General features: G+C 34.5%; 1 protein-coding gene across 5 annotated transcripts in view; it reads left to right on the top strand.

Annotated features, from left to right (window-relative positions):
* Nucleotides 1–19566, top strand: part of RPGRIP1L (RPGRIP1 like) — a 96102-nt gene that overhangs the window by 25381 nt on the left and 51155 nt on the right. For 3 of the 5 annotated variants that reach the window (XM_086350683.1, XM_086350680.1, XM_086350682.1), the window contains exons 8-14: nucleotides 1019–1165; nucleotides 2490–2563; nucleotides 8212–8351; nucleotides 13268–13374; nucleotides 13605–13655; nucleotides 14319–14498; nucleotides 15040–15157. In XM_086350683.1, coding sequence (XP_086206809.1) covers nucleotides 1019–1165; nucleotides 2490–2563; nucleotides 8212–8351; nucleotides 13268–13374; nucleotides 13605–13655; nucleotides 14319–14498; nucleotides 15040–15157 — 817 coding nt within the window. The remainder of the gene's footprint in view (nucleotides 1–1018; nucleotides 1166–2489; nucleotides 2564–8211; nucleotides 8352–13267; nucleotides 13375–13604; nucleotides 13656–14318; nucleotides 14499–15039; nucleotides 15158–19566) is intronic. The other 2 variants (XM_086350685.1, XM_086350684.1) reach the window with 1 other exon arrangement.

The raw sequence follows: 19566 nt of genomic DNA, 5'->3' as shown, positions 1-19566 counted from the left end.
AGGAATTAAAGAGTGATTCTGCATTCATTTATCCCTTTGACTGTTTTGATTTCCATTTTACAGTGACTCCAGGTATTTGTAGGTATTTGTTTAATACCATGAGTAGCAAGTGTCTTTGATAACACAGATACATCTTTTGGGATTGACGTTGGGTAGAGATTTGAGAGGTTCAGACCAACAGCTTCACTGAGGTAGCCCAAAGAAAGCTAGTTAAAGATAGTATTCTATAATAATACCAAGATTAACAAAAATTAAACTCAAGGGTCTCAATATCCATGTTTCTTTTAAAAATTTGAAGAACTTCAGTAGAACTTTAATGATTTAAATTAGCAGAGGAGGCATTACGTGTTATGGTCATAGAGACTGTATGAAAAGACTTTAGTGTAATCACCTTTTTTATTTCTAAAAGAAGTATGTGGCATTTAAGTATATAAAACTGAATTTAAAACATTCATAAGTAGATCCATTTTTGAAATGAAGACTTCAGTATCTATGTTACGAAATTGAAATTCATAATTGTATTAAAATTAGAAGCTAACCTTCCAAAGCTGTTTATCTGGTGTGGCAACAAATCTTTTCAGTTTGAGTATTTGTGATCAGAATTTATTTTTAACCCATGCAGCAGCATTTTTTAGACAGCATTTCCAACCACTGCATCCACAGTGAAATGAAAAAAAAAAAAATTATCTGTTAAAACTAAGTTACTCACTGGCCACTATCACCAAGTCAAAAAACTAGGAAAAAATAAAATAAAGGACAAAACCAGACTGCATTGTGTGACTCTGTGCTAAAATATTTTCTTCCTCGTGAAACCCTTTGGCCAAGACTACCTTGTATGGAGACATTATACATTGTATAGTAGCACATTAATAAAATAGCACATATACAATGTTGGTAAGATAAAGAATAAACTGTGTAACATGAACTTCTGGAGTAAATTCATTTTTTGGAGTGGTAATCATTCATTCAAAGCAGAATCCAAAAATAGTTTTGAAAGGATTTTCTTTTTGTTTTTTAGAAGCAAAAAACTCTCCGGATCAGCCATGATGCCTTAATGGCAAATGGAGATGAGCTAAATCTGCAACTTAAAGAACAACGTTTAAAATGCTGCAGTCTTGAGAAACAGTTACGTTCTATGACATTTTCTGAAAGAAGAATAGAAGAGGTAAGCTCCTAAAATGTTTAGCCATTTGTTGCATTAAAACTTGTCTGTAACTGTTTTGAAAAAGTCAAATAGAGACATTTTAAATATTATATTGACTTCAGAATCCTAAACTACATCCATGGCACTTTGAGCACACCCAGTAATATGTGCATGGCAAATCGGTACTTAACAATACTTACAAATGTGCTGAGATCCACTGTGTATCTAAAGGATTAAGGATCCTTGAGGAAAGGAAAACCATGGCTTTTTTTAACCATGACATTTTTAAACGGATACCAGATTACCTGAGGAATATAACTGTCTCAGTCTTAACAGCTTATTAGTCATTTGAGATGTCAGAACAATTATAGGAATATATCTGTCTCTAAGGAGGAGAATGTTCTGCCGTACAGTGTCAGCAATTTTGAGAAATTATTTTTTTTCTAAGAAGTTGTTTAAAAACTCATCTTCCTACTCATGTTGCTTCTCGTGTTCCCCAGCTAGCACAATCTTTCTGTAGTTTGATAACTTTGTCCTTAAAGAGCATGGAAATGAAATAAGATGCCTACTTTCTCTTGTCATCTTGGAAGAATCTTTTACAGTGTCTCATACTGGCATCAAAAGAGAATTTTGAGAAGGGAATGAATTTTAAGAGTACTCTGATCCATGGGAAAAGGTTGTAACAACAAAATATACTGGTGAATTAAACTGAAATACTAGAAATAAATTCAGAAAGCTACATTTTAGTCATCAATATATAATTATTGACCTACATTTATTTCTAAAAATATTATTCATTTATACATTGGGATAAAGCAAGGTATATAGTTTAATTTGTTCAGTCATTTGAAAGATGTACTACTGTTTCTTTGTAAATTCCAGGTAACATGAGAAATTGTGTGTTCAGAGTAAGTAGTGACTGACACAATTTGTTTGAACCACAAACCAAAAGAAAGCTTAATCCTTTAATTTTGGGAGGGGAGGAATTGGAAATTTATACAAAATGAATATAATGATGGAATCCATCAGGGAGGAGAGTAAAAAAATATTATGTTTCCCCAAACCTAATAGCAAGCTTTTAACACATCCTTTATTGAGTTTTGGCACATGTTGCCATAAAGCAGTGCATACGTTCTTAGTAAATTAAAACAGAAATATTAATTTCATGTTTACTTAGCAACTTGGAAAAAACTGATGCTAAATTAGATACAGACAATATACGTGGTCTAGCTCACGGCTGCAGTGTAGAAATCAAGACTGAAACATGTTTGTCTCCTCGTATGTTTTTGTTTTTTATCCCTAGGTGGTTTTATATACTTAGTGTGTAATTTTCTTTTCATTTCAGCTGCAGGATAGAATTAGTGATTTAGAAAAGGAGCGGGAACTTTTAAAGGAAAACTATGATAAACTTTATAACAGGTAAATCGTGATTCCATGTGTTCTCTCCTTCTCTTGTTTGAGATCTTTTCTATCAAAACACTGAATGTCAGAAAACCTAATATTGATGAAAGAATTAGCCACAGCTGATTGCAAGAAAGCTATACATGTAACAAAAGAAAAATAAGCTTTTTTTAAGGGATTGGTAATAAGTTCTTTAACCTGAACAGCAGTCTGTTACTAAGAAACTATCACTTTGTTGTCAGGACAAACTGCTCTCATTTCTTGAACACAGACTGCAAGTGTGCAGGCACTGTGATAAATACCCTGCTTATGCATTGGTATAAATTCCTTACAGCAACTTGGAAATGCAGGTATTGTTAATGCCCACTTTGGAGAAATTGAAAATAAAATAGAATTAGGGAAATTTACCTGAGTTCTTAAAGCTATGAAGTAATAGAGATCATATTTGAACCTCTCTTGGTCTCTTCAAGCCCTTGTTTGTTCTGCTCGGCTACCCAGCCTGTTAGCTGAGCCTAATTCGGTTGATGAGAAGTAAAGGTGTTAGTTTTTTCTGGTTCTTAAAAAGAGAAACACCGCATCTTTATCCTAAGATGTATTTTAGAGAGCTGCTTTCCTTTTTTTTTTTAAATCTGCTTCATAATTATGGTATTTTAAAAACTAATCCTTTCTAGTAATGTTAGAAACAAAATTCTGCTCCACAACTGTTTAATTAAGTGATACACACGTGTGTGTACTTATAAGTCTGTTCAATGTATGATACCGATAAGTGATAAATACAGATTTACATGTAAGTAGATTTTGTATATATTGACATATATATTTATGTTAGAGCTGATATTCAACAGTTGCTTCTAATTGGTCACATTCTGAAACATCAGAAAATAGCTATCTGATCTACAGATATAGCTTTAACTTTTTAACTGGGTTTTGTTTGATATGTTTTGTAAGCTAAATTTACATCTTACAAATTAAACAAGTAGCAAGGAGAGGCTTTTATTTTGGTTTACTTTGAGAAAATACCTAAATTAATGTGACATGTCATTGTACAGTATCACCTGCGTTGCTTATCCTAGTGTTAACTATCTTTGCACAGTGGCTTATTATATTAAAGGTGACCAGTAGCAGGTTCAAACATCAAAGTAACATCCTGGGCTCTCCAGCGAGGACAGACTGGCAAAAACTCTTCATGTGAAATTTCCCTCGGACCCCCTTCCAGACCATGTGGCCCTAGTGCTTTGTTCTGGTCCCACTCTCATCAGCCCTGATTAATTTTATGTAAAGCATTTATTATCCTATTGTATCTGTCTCTACAGAATAATGCATAGGTTTATATTGATATATGCCTGTTTGGTAGTTGTATGTTTGAAATCTTAAAATTTCATTGTATAGATCACACAATCACCATATAATATGGCAGAGAAAATGTTATCCCCATATCTTATAAATGAGGGAATTAAGACTCAAGAAAAATTAAGAAACCTGTACAGAGTCAGTTTCAGCATTGCTGAAACCCCAGTATAAGACTAGAATCCATTTCTTCTGAACCTGAAACTTGATTTTTTTTCCCCTATGTCTATCTCTCTGATTTTAATTGCAGTGGAAAATTATATGTGCAAGAGGGAAACATTCATGGAATAATAGAACTCTCATAGATTTTGAAATTTTTATTAATTTATAAATATTTATCTTAACGTCTTATAATTTCAAGTAATTTAGCATGAACTTAATACATGTGTATAAGTGCCATTTGGTCATTACTTTTACATTTTCTACTCCCCTTCAGTATGAGAATCTACTGAATATACTTTCTTGTAATAAAAAACATTAAACTTTAAAAAAAAAAAAACATTAAACTTTGTTGGGAATAATGCATAAATGACATTTTAAGAAAGGCATGTTTTTCTCAGTTTATCATCATGAAATTTATCTTTCCATATTAGAAGGTGATCTAAGAGTGTAAATCTGACTTTGGAGGGTTTTATTTTAGTGTTTTGTGCTTGAGCAACCTTTTTTTCCCTGCCACATTAAAAACAGACTTCATTATGCTGCTTACACTTGAATTTTGTGTGAAGTGTGTAGAAGTAAATGGGTATAATGAGTGTCAAAACATTTGTGTCAAAAAAAAATGTCACTTAGGGACAAAATCCAGCAAGCACACATGATAGTAAATAGGACTATAAAATTCTCTAATACAGTTTTTTAAATATATAATGTGTTTTCAGAAGCATAGTTGAAAAAACTCTACAAAAATCAACATCCTCGCCAGGATTCTTTACAGCTCTTGGATTTCATGGCAGTGTTATTCATTGTTGCCAATAAGTAAGGCTCATCACAAACTACATATATTCCCTGTTTGGTTAGTCATAGTGATAGCATGTTTTTAAGAGGGGAGCATTTGTTTGTTATTCAGAATTGGCTGGTTTTCAGTAGAAAAATGTGATGTGCAGATTGCATTCTCATCTTCCTTTTCAAATGGTATTTTGAATGTGTTTATTACTTGACATATGACACATTAGAGAAACATCTGGTAAGATAAAATCTTCATGCTAGTATTTGGTATGAGCCATTTTTAATATGTTAAAACATTTTTGATACTTTGCCAAGCAATGAGTATAACTTTAAGAAATGTTCATTAAAATTTTTTGCAATTAAATCTTTCAATTTGGTCAGAGAGAAAAGCTATACTATAATATAGTAAAGCTGTGTCCCATTTTTGAGATTAGTATATAGTTTTAGGGTAATGCAGCTGATGAATGCAATAGTCCCTCAACTATAATGTATATCAGTAACCTGAAAACAGTGAAATGGAGGTTTAACCCCCCCTGTGAAACCTCCCCACCTGCCCTTGTCCCTCACCCCCAACACCATTCAATTCAGATTCAGCCAATTTGAGTTTTAAATCCAGAGACTCTTAAAGGTGATTCTAAGGTATTAACTCCTGAGAGACACTAATCCAATGCATATTTAAAAGAAGAGTTGGTCCAGTTTCTGAAGATGATAGTAACCATTTTAAGAATTGAATGATTCAAGTTTTTACAACGTGATAGTCATCTAATATCCAAAATTTAAGGGCATGCTACTGACCATGCATAGAGTCTCTGTGTTCTATTTCTGTAAATCGAACACCTGACCCCCTATAATCTTCTAAGAAACATGGAAGCTCATATGATCCTAAATGAGCACTTTGTGCTTCTCAGAAATCAAACTGGGTACATTGGGGCAATCATTTTTCCTTTAGTAAGTGAAATATCCCCATGTTAATATGCATTTAATTTCCATTAGGCCTAACTAAGGTACCTATGGATTTCCTTATGGAGGATTAGAGCTTATTCTTCCCTATCTCTCACATTACGATGCCCTTGAACATTGGAATAAAAGGAATTCCTTCTGTAAGAAAAAAGACTTTAGGATAGAGGTGAATTCTTCAGCTCTTTTTTTTTTTTAATCTTACCATGTTGTTGATCAAGGGTGTGTACTTACAGTATGCTGACCCATGACTGCCAGTGGACATGCCAGTGACCACAGGAACCAATGGGCATTCCATTGCAGATGGATTCTTTATCACTCCAGCAACATAATGTAACAATGAAATGTGCACAAAGACCAACTATGATCCCTTCCTCAGTTGTCACTGTAGGCAATGTACAAAAACATTTTCATGAATAAAGGGTTCTCAAAGACTGTTCACATATGCAGATTTAATCATGTACACAGCCTCTACAAAGAAAATGGAGCCAGATGTGGTTTACCATTTATAGTTACACAGATGGCTCCAAGCATAGAGGAATACAGTAAATTCAAAAGGAATTCCTCATGAAACTCCAGTGGAATGTAATCCTAAATTTAGAGGGAAGATAGCAGTGGACTAAATTCAGAGTGACTTATGCTGATTTACACTAGTATTTTGTGGGTTTGGAAAAACCAGGCTGCTAAATTGTTCTTAATTTAAACACATACAGCTTCTGATGTTTCTGCCAGATTAACTGTTGGTGATCTTTTTGCTGGTACTAATGCTATTGGAATACTACTGTTTCTAATTTTTAGCAGCTGATATAATGTATGGTTGTGCCTATTTCATCATGCTAATTTTTTTTTCTGGGTAGTACATGTTTTTAATAATATAAAACACACACACACATGCATACACACATATACACTCACGTATATGCATATTTTTATGTGTTTGGTATACATAATTTGACCAGACATGGAAATATATTTGTGTAAAAAAATGAAAATGTAAGGGGATATTCTTTACTTCAGTATTTAAAGTACATATTTGGATTTCATTTAAACCTAGGTAACTCTACCTTTGATAAAACTAACATGAAACATTGATATATCAGATCCATGTATTTTTTTAAGGTTCCATATGTGAAATGAGAATACTGATAGAAAAAACAGATGTCATATTTAGAGAAACTTCTAGAATTCTATTTATTTTTAAGGTCATGTTATTTTAAATGCAATAAAAACATTCAAACTGTAAAATAAATACACAGTTTTTTGTTCTTTTGAAAGATATGCCTCCCAGAAAAGTATCTCTTTTGGAATAAAACCTCAGACTAGCCGGGGGGAGCAACATTTACGGCAATTTTCAGTAACAAGTTTCGGCAATTTTCAGTAACAAGTTTCTTTTCCATTTGTTTCATCATCAGTTCAAAACCAGATTTAGTAAATTTCTGCTTCCTTTACTGGGTTTAAAAATAAGTAGAAGGGTCAAAGCTGCTGATAATTATTCAGTCATATCAAGGCTCACAGATAATAGTTTTCTGCTGAAATACAAATCAAGGTCAGTTTTCCCAAAACCTGGTTATCACCTGGGGAGCTTTATAAAACTGTGAATTCCTGGGCCCCAGGATCTGCATTTTTAACCTAGCACCGGTGTTTTAGGCCAGTGTTTGGAAACCAGTGACCTAAACAAATGTTTACTGTACACCTTCTGTATACTACTTGGTTATTTTGCAGCTGATTCTTCCAGTGTCCTGTGTCTGATCATTAGTAGATTTTTATGATAGTTTAAACTGCTACTTTTATTAATGAATAATAATTCTATCTGTAACATTATTATCAAGGTCCTCTCACTGGGTTCTCACCCCAATCATGTGTAACAATGTAAAACTGGTTGTTCTTAGCCTGCTGCTGTTTGCTTTTTAGGAAAAAAATTATATGATCACTGCTGTTTAATATCAGAATCGCCACATTTTGTGGATATGTTTTTATCACAGACTCTTTAAAAGTTCAAACTCTAGAATTAACGATCAGGTGGAGAGTCCCATTTCTCTGTATTAAGAGGGTGCATTCGTGGGAGAGGATGGTTTTGTCTGAGGTCTACTGCTGAGGTTTGGAATTGTGGATTCCTTTGGACTATGTACAGTATCTGAATTCCTTTAGTAGTCCCACAAAAGCTGCACACTGCCAACTTTTCTGACTTTAGAGCTCTAAATTAAGGCCAGTTCCTTTGCTCATCCCACAAACTCTTTCATGTTCCCTAACCGCAGCCTGAGAAAGGCGCCTTGGTTTCAACAGCAGCAGACCAGCATATGTTTACTTAATTCCTAAGACATGATGACAGTGGTCTCTGTGCCACTAAAAGCTTTTCTCTTTATTATTTTCGGTTGACGCTGATTTCCAAGCTTTCCCTGCCTGTCACGTGTGTCTTGCAGTGCCTTCAGTGCCGCCCATGAAGAGCAATGGAAGTTAAAGGAACAGCAGCTGAAAATACAGATTGCTCAACTCGAGACAGCCTTAAAATCCGATTTCACAGACAAAACTGAAATCCTTGACAGATTAAAAACTGAAAGAGGTACATATGAAATGACTTCTGACTTACTCATTTCGAACATGCATGTTATTCATCGTTATTCACTGACTTGATAGGTACCCATTGTGGTGCCTGTTGCTTTGCCAGGCACCTTGCTGCGTACTGGGGACACAGCCGGTATGAAGAGTCATTCGCTTTTATGAGTTTAGTGCTTGCTGCAAATTTCCCTTTACTCAGCTTAGCATACATGCCAAACAAATTAGTTTTCCTCAGAGTTACTCTTGTTCAGGTTGTCTTTAGTTTGTTTAATTTTCCTAAATTTATTCAACTCAACAAGTGCTGATTGAGCACCAGTATGTGCTAGGCACTATTCTAAGTTCCAGGGATCCAGCAATGAATAAACAAAGACCTAGTCCTCATGCAGCATAAATTTGAGAGGGAGAAACTGATAGTAATTAAATAAATATGCAGTACATCAGGTGGTGGCAAGTGCAAAGGGGGAAAAATGGCAGTGGAAGACAGCCGAGAAGGGCGGAAGTCTCTCTTGGCTGTTTTTGATCTGGCAGACAAGGAAGACCTCTCTAATAGGGAAATGTCGAATTCTACTCTGTGACAGAGAACTTAAACACAGAAGCCTTGTCAAGATGTCCCTGCTAAAATAATAATCATTAATAAGTTACACTTTATGAGTCCCAGATCTCACCCTTCTTGTCTCATAGAAGTAAAATAATTTATACTAAAGTAGATGTCTGCTCTACTATCTTATACACACGTATACTCACAAATGCACAACCAGGAAAGTGAATTATTTGCTCCAAGTGTTGTACGTGTTTGCTCATCTGCTAGATAAACCCACTGATTAAGGTTGCTCCTTTTGAACATTTGCAGTTCAGTTACATGAGAACATTTAAATGTTTAATACGGACTCAGTTAAAAAAAACAATTACATATCTAGGCAGTATTCTCTATATTGATTTAGATCACACTGCCATATTTTGTTAACTCTAAGAAAGATTTTTTTTCCCATTTTAATATCTCTGAATTTGAGAAGCATCTTTTTAGCATCATTAAAAAGGTGATAACATTTTTTTAAATTATGGTCTGATTTTTTTTTAGCATTTTAAGAAGTCTGAAATTGGAGCACATCTTGTAATCAATGGGGTGTTAATCTCAATGAAATATATATGCAGTATTTATATTTACCAAGTGGTTAAATTTGATGGCAGATGGTTTCTGAATTTTTTTCTAGAAGATTGTGAGTAGAATAAAATGGTGACATGATTTCTGACTGGGTGGATATTTTAAAGTTTCTACGTCAAAGATATATAGTTCCTGATTTTAATGTGTAGCATTTTATACCTAACAGAGTGCTTTGTTTAGTAGTTGCTCAATAAAGTCTTCCACCAAAGTAGAAGTTCTCTATATTTCCTCTGTTCATTCTAAAGGAAAGAGAAATGAAATAAACCTTTCTCCTTTGCTTTCTGTTCTTCCCTAGATACCCAAATTTCCAAACTCTCATCTTTTCACATTTACATTGTTCTCTGGAAAGAAACTCTTTTAAGAGGATAGAATCTTAGTGGTCTTTTTTTGTTGTTGTTAAGAAAACCTATTTATTGCTGTTGGATTAATTCTGGGGGTTCTTATAAATTTTTAAAACAACAATTGCTAAGTTATTTTAATGCAACTAGTGCATTCCTTATCTTTTTTTCTTACTGGTTCTTAAGTCTTTTCAGATTTTTTAAATAATGAAAATAACTCATGTGCATTATTAAAAAAGAAGAGTCCAATAAACAAAAAAATTTCTTCTAAAAGTCACTCAATCCCACAACCCACAAAATAATCACTATTATTTATATATGTCTTTCCAGAGTTGTTTCTATAAGTATACATGTAATTTAATGTGCTTTTTAAAAAAGTATATGGTAAATCCACATCATCATTCATAATGGCTGTCATAGTTTTCCAGTGTGAGGATCTGCCATAGACAGTTTAACAGCCGTCTATTGATGAATTTTTAAATAGCTTCAGCTTTTTTAAGTATCATGAACATCTTTCTGCACAGATCTTTACACATTTATCCAATTATTTGCTTAAGAAAAACTGCTAGAACCAAATCTGTTTTTTTTTTTAGTTCAACTTATTTTAGTTATTTTTGCTTGAATACCTGAAATTTACAGTTCTACTAGTTTCAAGTTTTTGTTTCTTTGTGAAAATGTTCAGATAGATTATAAGAAAAATAATACAGCCTTTAAACAATTTTTTTCCAGGAAGTATTAAACCAAAAATTAAATTTATCTATTTAAGGAAACCTTTTAATATTTAGAAAATTCCTTTTTGTATTACAGATTTTGAAATTGTTTCATTTTACTTTGAAGTCTCTTCACACATTTACTTTCTTATGTATCAAGTGTTCTCTGCCAGAAGATGTTTCCCTGGCTTCTTGTAGTCATTCATCTAACTGGCAAATTATTTTTAGAGAATACTCACCTCTTTATTCAAGGTACAAATTAGTTTCAGATTGTGTGAATATGTGGGGGAAGGATATGTAAATGCAGTTTGCATTTGGTTAATGCTTAAATTAACTGCATGTGTTTAAGGGCCTGCTTTTGAAAGTTCCTTTCTATCTTTAGCTGAAATGCATAATTCAGCATAATACATATGGTTATATTGATCACAGCTGAAGATATTAGCACAAAGGAGCTCTGAAAATTGTTTAGTTGAATTGTTCTCTGCACTCTGCTTATTAATGGTGTGCTCGAAGAACATAATTTTAAAAGAGTGAAATGTTATCTCATTTGAATAAAATGCTGTTTAGCTTAACCTGCTTTTTGTCAAATCATAAGGTAAGGAGGTTATTTTTCATCTTGTACAGAGTGCTTTGATTTTTCATATTATAATTCAGCAAGTCTATTTCCTCTTTGAACTATAATGTCTCCGTACTTTTAAAGTTCCAGGAGTTATATCCCCCAATAAACAGTTTAAGAAAGGAAAAATATAGTAGATAATTCTACATAAAATTCTACAGAGAGAAAGTTGTTGTTACTCAGTAATACCTTCTCCCATTAATAAATTGTTTTCACACTAATAAAGCCTTGGTTTTAAAAATAACCAGTGAAGTGGGGATGTGGTTGTTGAAACAAAAGTCAGTAAAGGAAGGAACATTTGAATAAGTTTATTTACACCAGTAACATATACCCTGCTCTGAAAAGTTGAGAGACCAGAAAAACTAGAGCATAGAAGTAATATATACTGCATCTGGATGGAGCAGTCCAGATGGAGCAGTCATGTCCTTACACTTTAGGTCCCCCTCAGAACCCCTAAAAGTTTCACTGGCCAGAGAAGGAAATTACATTATCCCTAGGACCTTGGTTTTACATCTTTCTCACTACATTTACCTTCTTTTTGTTACCTAGTCTGGATTTTGTTTTAACCTAATCAACATCAAATAAAGGGTTTCACATTATTGTTTTACTCTCTGACCAAAAAAGCAAATTTATCTCATAATAACTCACATTTATTATTAATCCTAATTTTTAGTTTAGAGATAAATATTTGAGCTTTACCTTAAAATTTTTCAAGTATTGTTCACATTGGAAAATTCTTTCATTTAGTTCACCCAATAGTAGCAGTTTATACTCTAGGATAACCTTTGAACCTTTCATCAATAAGAAAAATATTTACATATTTGATATTTAAATGGTTTCACATACCCTAGGGTAACTTTTCTTCTTAGTTTGCCAGAAATATGTCATATTAAAAATATTCTAATTTAATCCATTTCTTCTTAACTGTGTGATTTACAGTTTTTGCTTATATGTAGCATTTATGTCTTGGGAACGCAAAGCTTTATAAAAGTCAGAAACAGCTTTGTATAAATTGCAGTCAGTGTGCAAATGTATTCATGTAAGAAATTCTTGGCAAATATGTTGATTTCCCTTTTTTTTTTAAGAAAAGGAAACAAAAATGTACAACTTGAGTTGAGGACTTATGATAACCATAAATCTCTGTGAGCAGGATGAAATTAGTAGAGACACTTTGGATGACATGGTTTAGAGTCAGTCCACAGGGAGACAACAGAGGAGAATACTTGACCACCACAACGATCTCTAGTGGAGAAGACACTTAAGAACATAGGACTGAAGGATAGATTTGTTAGCTAGCCATTATGCTTTTTTTTAAGTTAAGCATATTTAAGGCAAAGGGTAAAAAATTCGACTCTCTATGGATTTGCTGTCTTCTGTAGCTCTTCCCTGTACCCCAGCTTGTGGGTCCTAGTGAATAAGCACATAGGCAAGGGTAACCTATCTCCATCCCATAATGATAGCTCTGAGTCCATGTCCTAATTAATATCATGAACTCAATGAATAAAGAATGCCCATGAATTATTATTGATACTACCATGCACTGGTTGAGAATCCATTTCTCTCACCTTAACAGAGTTTTTAAAAAATGGGGTTGATGATAATTATGGATCCAGAGTTATTATCAGAGAAATTATCTTGTTTTAATTAAAAAAGACCTTATGCTAAATGGGGAAAAGATAACTCAAGAAAGTCGATTTTAAAAACACTAAAAGACACAATTTTTTTTTTTTTTTTGCATGCCTTTCAGGACCCTTAATAAGTAAGTAAAAGTCATAGATTTAGAAACGTATTTTCTTAGGTATTTTAGATAGTATGTTCCTTTGAAGTCCCAGAGGCACAATTTCCTTATATTAATACTGTGAACCTCAGTCTTAAGTTTCTGATAAGCCAGTGAATCATATGGTGGACACATGATAGTGTGTGTTTCTTCCTCACTCCCCTGCTGCCTTTGTCTAAGGTGTGAGCTTAATTTCCTCTCTGGCCACAACAATACTAGCTCAAGCTGGGTGTGTATCACAAGTTAAGTTAACTTAAAATGTGTTCTTCTACCTCTTTCTCACTTAACTTTCTAATTGTGTTGACTTTATTTTTAAGACCAAAATGAGAAAATCAGTCAAGAAAATAGACAACTCCAGTTACAGTACCTGGAACAAAAGCAACAACTTGATGAACTTAAAAACCGCATGAAGTTTTACAACCAGGTGAACCATTTTCTTATTTAGAAAATGAACTCCAAATTTTTATCTAACTACTTTATACATCAAGAAAACACTGTACCACAAAGCAACAGAATACAAATATACAACTTAGTTTATTAACCCATGGTATCTGGCAGCTTATGTTCCATGAGGGTAATCTGCGTAGTTGGAATATCTCTTGTACTTTCCATGAATATCTCATGGTGAGCTTTTACTTACTCTGTCTTTTGCAGGAGAGTGATATTAATGCTGATGAACTGAGTGAAGCTCTCCTGCTTATAAAGGTAACTTTCTAAACTTCACCATGAATTTCATGTCTACATATAAGTGTTTCGGCATAATGATGACCCTTATCTGCAGAATGAATTATTCAGGAAAGTGGTCAGGTGACATTTAGTTATAGCATATACATATTTCATAATGACATCAAAATCACATTAAAGTAGACCTCAAAAACTCATGTTTAAAGCACTTTCTCCAACTGTAACAAACATTTCACTTTTATGTGCCCCACTATAAGACTAATTAACAATTTTCTGTCCTATGAGACATTGGTGCACCCTATTATCTTAAGTAAAATACTGAATTATACATGTCACCAGAAGATATTTTCCAGTTCTAGAATATTCTGTTATTTATAAGGAGACACACAAAAATACATTTCTTTTCTTTTAGGTCATCACAGTGTAGATTTTAATCAAATGAAGAAATAGAAATCAATGCACTTGATTCTTTTTTGCATCATGGAGTAATAAACTGTTTTTCTGTTTCTCTGTAATTGTTCCAAATATCTATCCAAATATTGTATTCTATATCAGGACTGCTTTATTCCTAATGGAAAATGAAAATCTATCTGTTTTCAGTTAATGATTTCTTGCTATATCTGTGTAATTCACAATTACATTTTAGAAACTCTTGTTTTGGTAATAAAACATGTTTTGTTTTAGGCTCAAAAATCACAAAAAAATGGAGACCTTTCATTTTTAGAAAAAGTAGACAGTAAAATTAATAAAGATCTAGAACGGTCCATGAAAGAGCTGCAAGCAACTCATGCAGAAACAGTGCAAGAACTTGAAAAGACAAGAAACATGTTAATTATGCAACATAAAATTAATAAAGATTATCAGGTACTGTAATACACTAAATCCAGAAGATAGGTTTCCTATAATATTCTACTGATGATTTGCATTTTAAAGCAGTATCATCTACTATCATCTATTATAAATTGTCATGTGTTACCACATGCTCGGAATTTAGCCTTGTAACTGGATACTTAGACTAAAGAGTTCTAAAACAAATAATTTTAAGTCCTTGGTTTTAGAGAGTGAACTGTGGTGATGAATTCCCCCTTTACTAGTGTTAGCACACTCTGCAGCTGAGTTATAGTTTCTCCTAAGGTCCTGCCACAGCCATGTTTATATTAGCTTTTAACTAATGGGAATATCACTCCTTAAAAGGAATCCAGAGTTGTGTGGATTTCACTCCTAATTAATGAACATCGTCAAGCATAATTTTCTAAACTGTAAGCTCTTTGAAGTCAGGAAACAATGGTTTACAGCTCCTGGTATCCCCAGGATCTAAAGTCTGCTTGAATCATAGTTGCTTTAAAAAATTTTTTTAATGGAACAGATCCTAAGTAATGAAGCTGTTTATCTGTATTTTATTTAGATGGAAGTTGAGGCAGTGACCCAGAAGATGGAAAATCTGCAGCAAGATTATGAACTTAAAGTGGAACAGTATGTTCATCTTCTTGATACCCGGGCTGCACGCATCCAGAAACTAGAAGGTACAGTGTGCACAGTTCTTTGTCCATGGTGACTAGAGGAGTGGATTTTTACAGCAGTTGAAAATGTCATCCAAGTGTACACTCACAATTTCTTTTTGCTCTTTTTTTCCCCCAATTTATTAACGATAATAGTAGTTTACCAGAAAGGCTGATTTTATCTGATACTTCTCTACTCAAGAATGCCCTACTGCTTTTTTAATTTGGTGTCACAGGCAAGATTTCAGAGTACTTCATAAAGTACCACAGACTAAATTTAAGCACCTCATTTCTAATTTCTCTTGCCTCTCAGCCAAAAAGTCTGCTGCTTGCTCTTGGTCAGATTCATCTTACTCTGGCCCACCACCAGGCCTTTGTCTGCTCCAACTGAACCTCCTTTCTTCTCTCACTCCAAGATATAACCCTTCCCCACTTCAAAATCTAACTCAGTGCATGCCTGTGTCGGGAAGCTGGCTCCCATTACTCCTAGCCACCCCTCTCCTTGAAATGCCCCCACAGTGGTTTGCGGACTTTAGCAAGTAAGAAAATAACATTGGGAACTTGTTTCATAGGTAGCTTCCTGGGTCCTACTCCTAGAGATCCTGGAGCCTGTGATTCTGTATATTTAGAAATAATTCCAAGCAATTCAGATACAGGGATAAGATTATACTTTGAAAAAGACTATCTCAGCACTTACCACTTTTGCTCACACATACTCAAGGGACTTGGGTTTGGGTGGACTCCGGGAGTTGGTGATGGACAGGGAGGCCCGGCATGCTGCGGTTCATAGGGTCGCCAAGAGTCGGACATGACTGAACAACTGAACTGAACTGTACTTAAAAGATATGTTTGGAGATTGTATTATATGTGTTCTTCACCATTGCAGTTTTGCATATTCTCTATGACTACAGTATATAAATTCTCCAATGATAAATACTTTGTCTCTCTTTCATGTTCTCTGCCATGCAGCACTTAAACTCGGTAATCTGTGCCAGCAGTAATTTTGCACTCTTAGAGATCACTGAGAATCCAAAAGGCATGAGTTTATATGGGTTATACTTAAGATATTTACCATATTAGAAATTAAAAATGAGAAATTTAAAAAATATTTGTCATGCTAAAATAATAATAATAAACCCAATACATATTTAACATAAATTATAGTATTTATTTTTTAAAAGCTGCATTTTTCATACCAAAAAAACAGTGAGACAAGTGACACTGTTTTAAACTTTTTAAATTGTTTAACATTTTTGCAAGTCTTTTTAGTGTCTGTCTTAATAGAAAACAGCTGGGTGTTTATATCTGCTTCTGCAGTCAATCGGTTATGATATCACACATCCTGTAGATTCTGGGAAACCCTATTATACATTTGTAAGAGAATAAGAATGAGAAAGGCAAATAACATCTTAGTATTATTTTAAAAATAGTTTTAACCTCACAGACCTCCAGAACAGCCTCAGGAACCCTCAAGGGTTCCCAGACCACACTCGGAGAACCACTGCTCTAAGTAGAAGAATTCAATAAATAATCTATCTGAATGAACAGGGTTTCTGAAAGTCAAAGAGCATGTGTTCCTTTTATTTCAAGTAGTATTCAATAAAAATTTGCTTAATGAAATTTTCATGAATAACAGGAAGGTCACATAGTTTGAGATGTTCGTTCCTTTCAAGTGTCACTAAGTCTTTAGCAATATATTTTATTTGTTTCCTAAATTCATTGATTAATTCCATAAACATGCTCATGTTCCTAACATATCCTAAGCAAAGTGCTAGGCAGTGAGAATACAAATAGGAAAAAAGCTCAAACTCAAAAGATGTCAACAAGTAAGTAGACACACTTTACTGTGAAGAGTGTGAAGTTAGGAAAATGAAAAAGCTACCTAGGAAACATTGAGGAGAGAATGCCTGTTTGTATCTGAAGATTCAGGGATGACTCCGCACAGTAGGCTTGGAGTCTTTAATAATGACAGAATTCACCACTAAATAAAAGCAGTGAAAGGCATTCCACGCAGTAGATGAGGCAGGTAAAAATGCCCCAAATGTGAAGCACCACCATTGATTTGAGAAACTGCATATGATTTCATCAGTTTGGAACTCAGGATTGGTAAAGGAGGAAAACTTGGAGATACAACTGGAAAGAACCAAATGCTGAAAGCCGTGTTCGCCACCTGCATGAGTTTGAACCTTATTAACCTAGAGAAGCACCAAGGAATCTTTGGGTAGGAAGTAGTACACAAAACCACATTTTGGAGACTATGCTATAGGTTTTGGGAAGAATGAGTAAAATTTGAAGGAATGAAGAAGTTTGGGCTCCATTAATAATCTAGGTAATAAACACTCTGGGTGTAAGTAAGGTAGCATTAGTGGAGGTGGAGAAGACAGGGACAGATTTGCTAAAGACTTAGGAAATATTTTTGAATAGCAGTGACCCTACAGATGTGGGGAGCGCAAAGCCAAAGAGCAACCTAGGGTGACTCCATGGTATCCAGCTTAGGCAGCTGGATGTAGGCTAACACATTCACTTGGAATTCAAAGTCCAGAAATAACTCGAAGAGAATATGAGTCATTCTCCTTTAGGTGTATTAAGTTTGATGTGCCTAGAGAGTATCTAGATAGAGGGCTCAGCAAGCCACTTAATATGTGAGTCTGTTATTTAGGGAAAAAAATCTCAATTAAAAATAGAAATATCGAGTCTTCAGTATATTGATAGTAACAGAAGTCATAAAAGGGGATGGGATTACTAATTATTAGAGATGCAAATAAAAACTACAATGAGGTACCACCTGACAAAAGAGCCATCATCAAAAAGTCTACTAATAACAGGGCTTCCATGGTCCAGTGGTTGAGACTCTGTGCTCCCAATGCATGGGGCTCAGATTCAATCCCTGTTCAAGGAACTAGATCCCACATGCTGCAGCTGAAGATCTGCATGCCACAACTAAGACCTCATGCAGCCAAATAAATAAAAAAAAAAATTTTTAAGTCTACAAATAACAAATATTGGAGAGGGTGTGGAGAAAAAGGAATCCTCCCACACTATTGGTGGGAATGTAAGTTGGTGCATCCACCTTGGAAAACAGTATGAAGGTTCCTCAGGAAACTAAAAACAGAATCACCATATGACCCAGCAGTCCCCCTCCTGGGCATAAACAGACTGAATTATGATTCGAAAAGATATATGCACCCCTATGCTCACAGTATCACTGTTCACAGTAGCCAAGCCATGGAAACCACCTAAATGTCCATCAGCAGAGGAGCAGATAAAGAAGATGTGGTGCATAGATACAATGGTGTACTGCCCAGTCATAAACGGACAAAAGAATGCCTTTCGCAGCATCCTGGATACAGCTAGAGATGATCACACTAAGTAAACTAAGTCAGAAAGAGAAAGACAAACACCATGCAGCATCACTTATATGTGAAATCTAAAATATGACGCAAACAAACCTGTCTACAAAGCAGAAACAGAATCACAGACGTAGAGAACAGACGTGGTGGCCAAGGGGGAGGGGAAGGGGCAGAAGGGTGGACCAAGAGGTTGGGGATCATAGATGCAAACTATTACATTTAGAGTGAAAAACCAACGAGGTCCTTGTATAGCACAAGGAACTGTATCCAGTCTCCTGGGATAAACTGTAGAGAAAAAGAATGTATATATGTGTATACCTGAGTCACTTTGCTATACAGCAGAAATTAGCACAAGAGTGTAAGTCAACTATATTTCAATTTAATTAATTAAAAAATAAACAGGGATACAGTTACTCATGAAACATAGACTAAAAAACGGATAAAAACAGAAGCCTAGCAAACCAGCAGAGAAACCCTTAAAGAATGAGAAGAGTGGTAGGAGGAGAAGCAGGGCAGGTGAGACATGGAATCCCACAAAAGTTCACGGAAGAGGATGTGGTCTTCATTGTCAATTAAGCAAGGAAATCAAGTAACACAGGAAATAAGTAACTCAGCAGTAGCCACAGGGCTGGAAAAGGTCAGGTTTCATTCCAATCCCAAAGTAACACGGGACCAAAGTCCATTCACTCTAGAAATCAGTTGGTTATTGGTGACTTTTTCTGGAGTAGTTTCACAAGAAAAGTAAAGCAGATGCTTTTCACAGGAGATGGAAGAGTGTCTGTTACATGAGGAATGGGAGACACAAGTAGACATTACTCTTTTTAGAAGTTTGGATGTAACCTGGGGGAAAACATGTATTTAGAAAGAGACATATCTTTTTATTTTTTTATTGAAATATAGTTGATTTGCAATATATTAGTTTCAGAGGTACAGCATAGTGATTCAGTATTTTTGTAGATTATACTTCATTATAAAACATTACAAGATAATGGCTATAATTCACTGTGCTATGCAATATACCCTTGTTGCTTATCTATTTTATACATAGTAGTCTGTATCTGTTAATCCCATACTCCCTAGTTT

Source organism: Bos grunniens, chromosome 18 (genome assembly GCF_055505025.1).
Source record: "Bos grunniens cultivar Pamir isolate PY7600 chromosome 18, Bosgru_T2T1.0, whole genome shotgun sequence".
NCBI classification, from domain to species: domain Eukaryota; kingdom Metazoa; phylum Chordata; class Mammalia; order Artiodactyla; family Bovidae; genus Bos; species Bos grunniens.
Note: the sequence above shows the minus strand (reverse complement) of the source record. Positions and strands in the feature narration are given on the sequence as shown.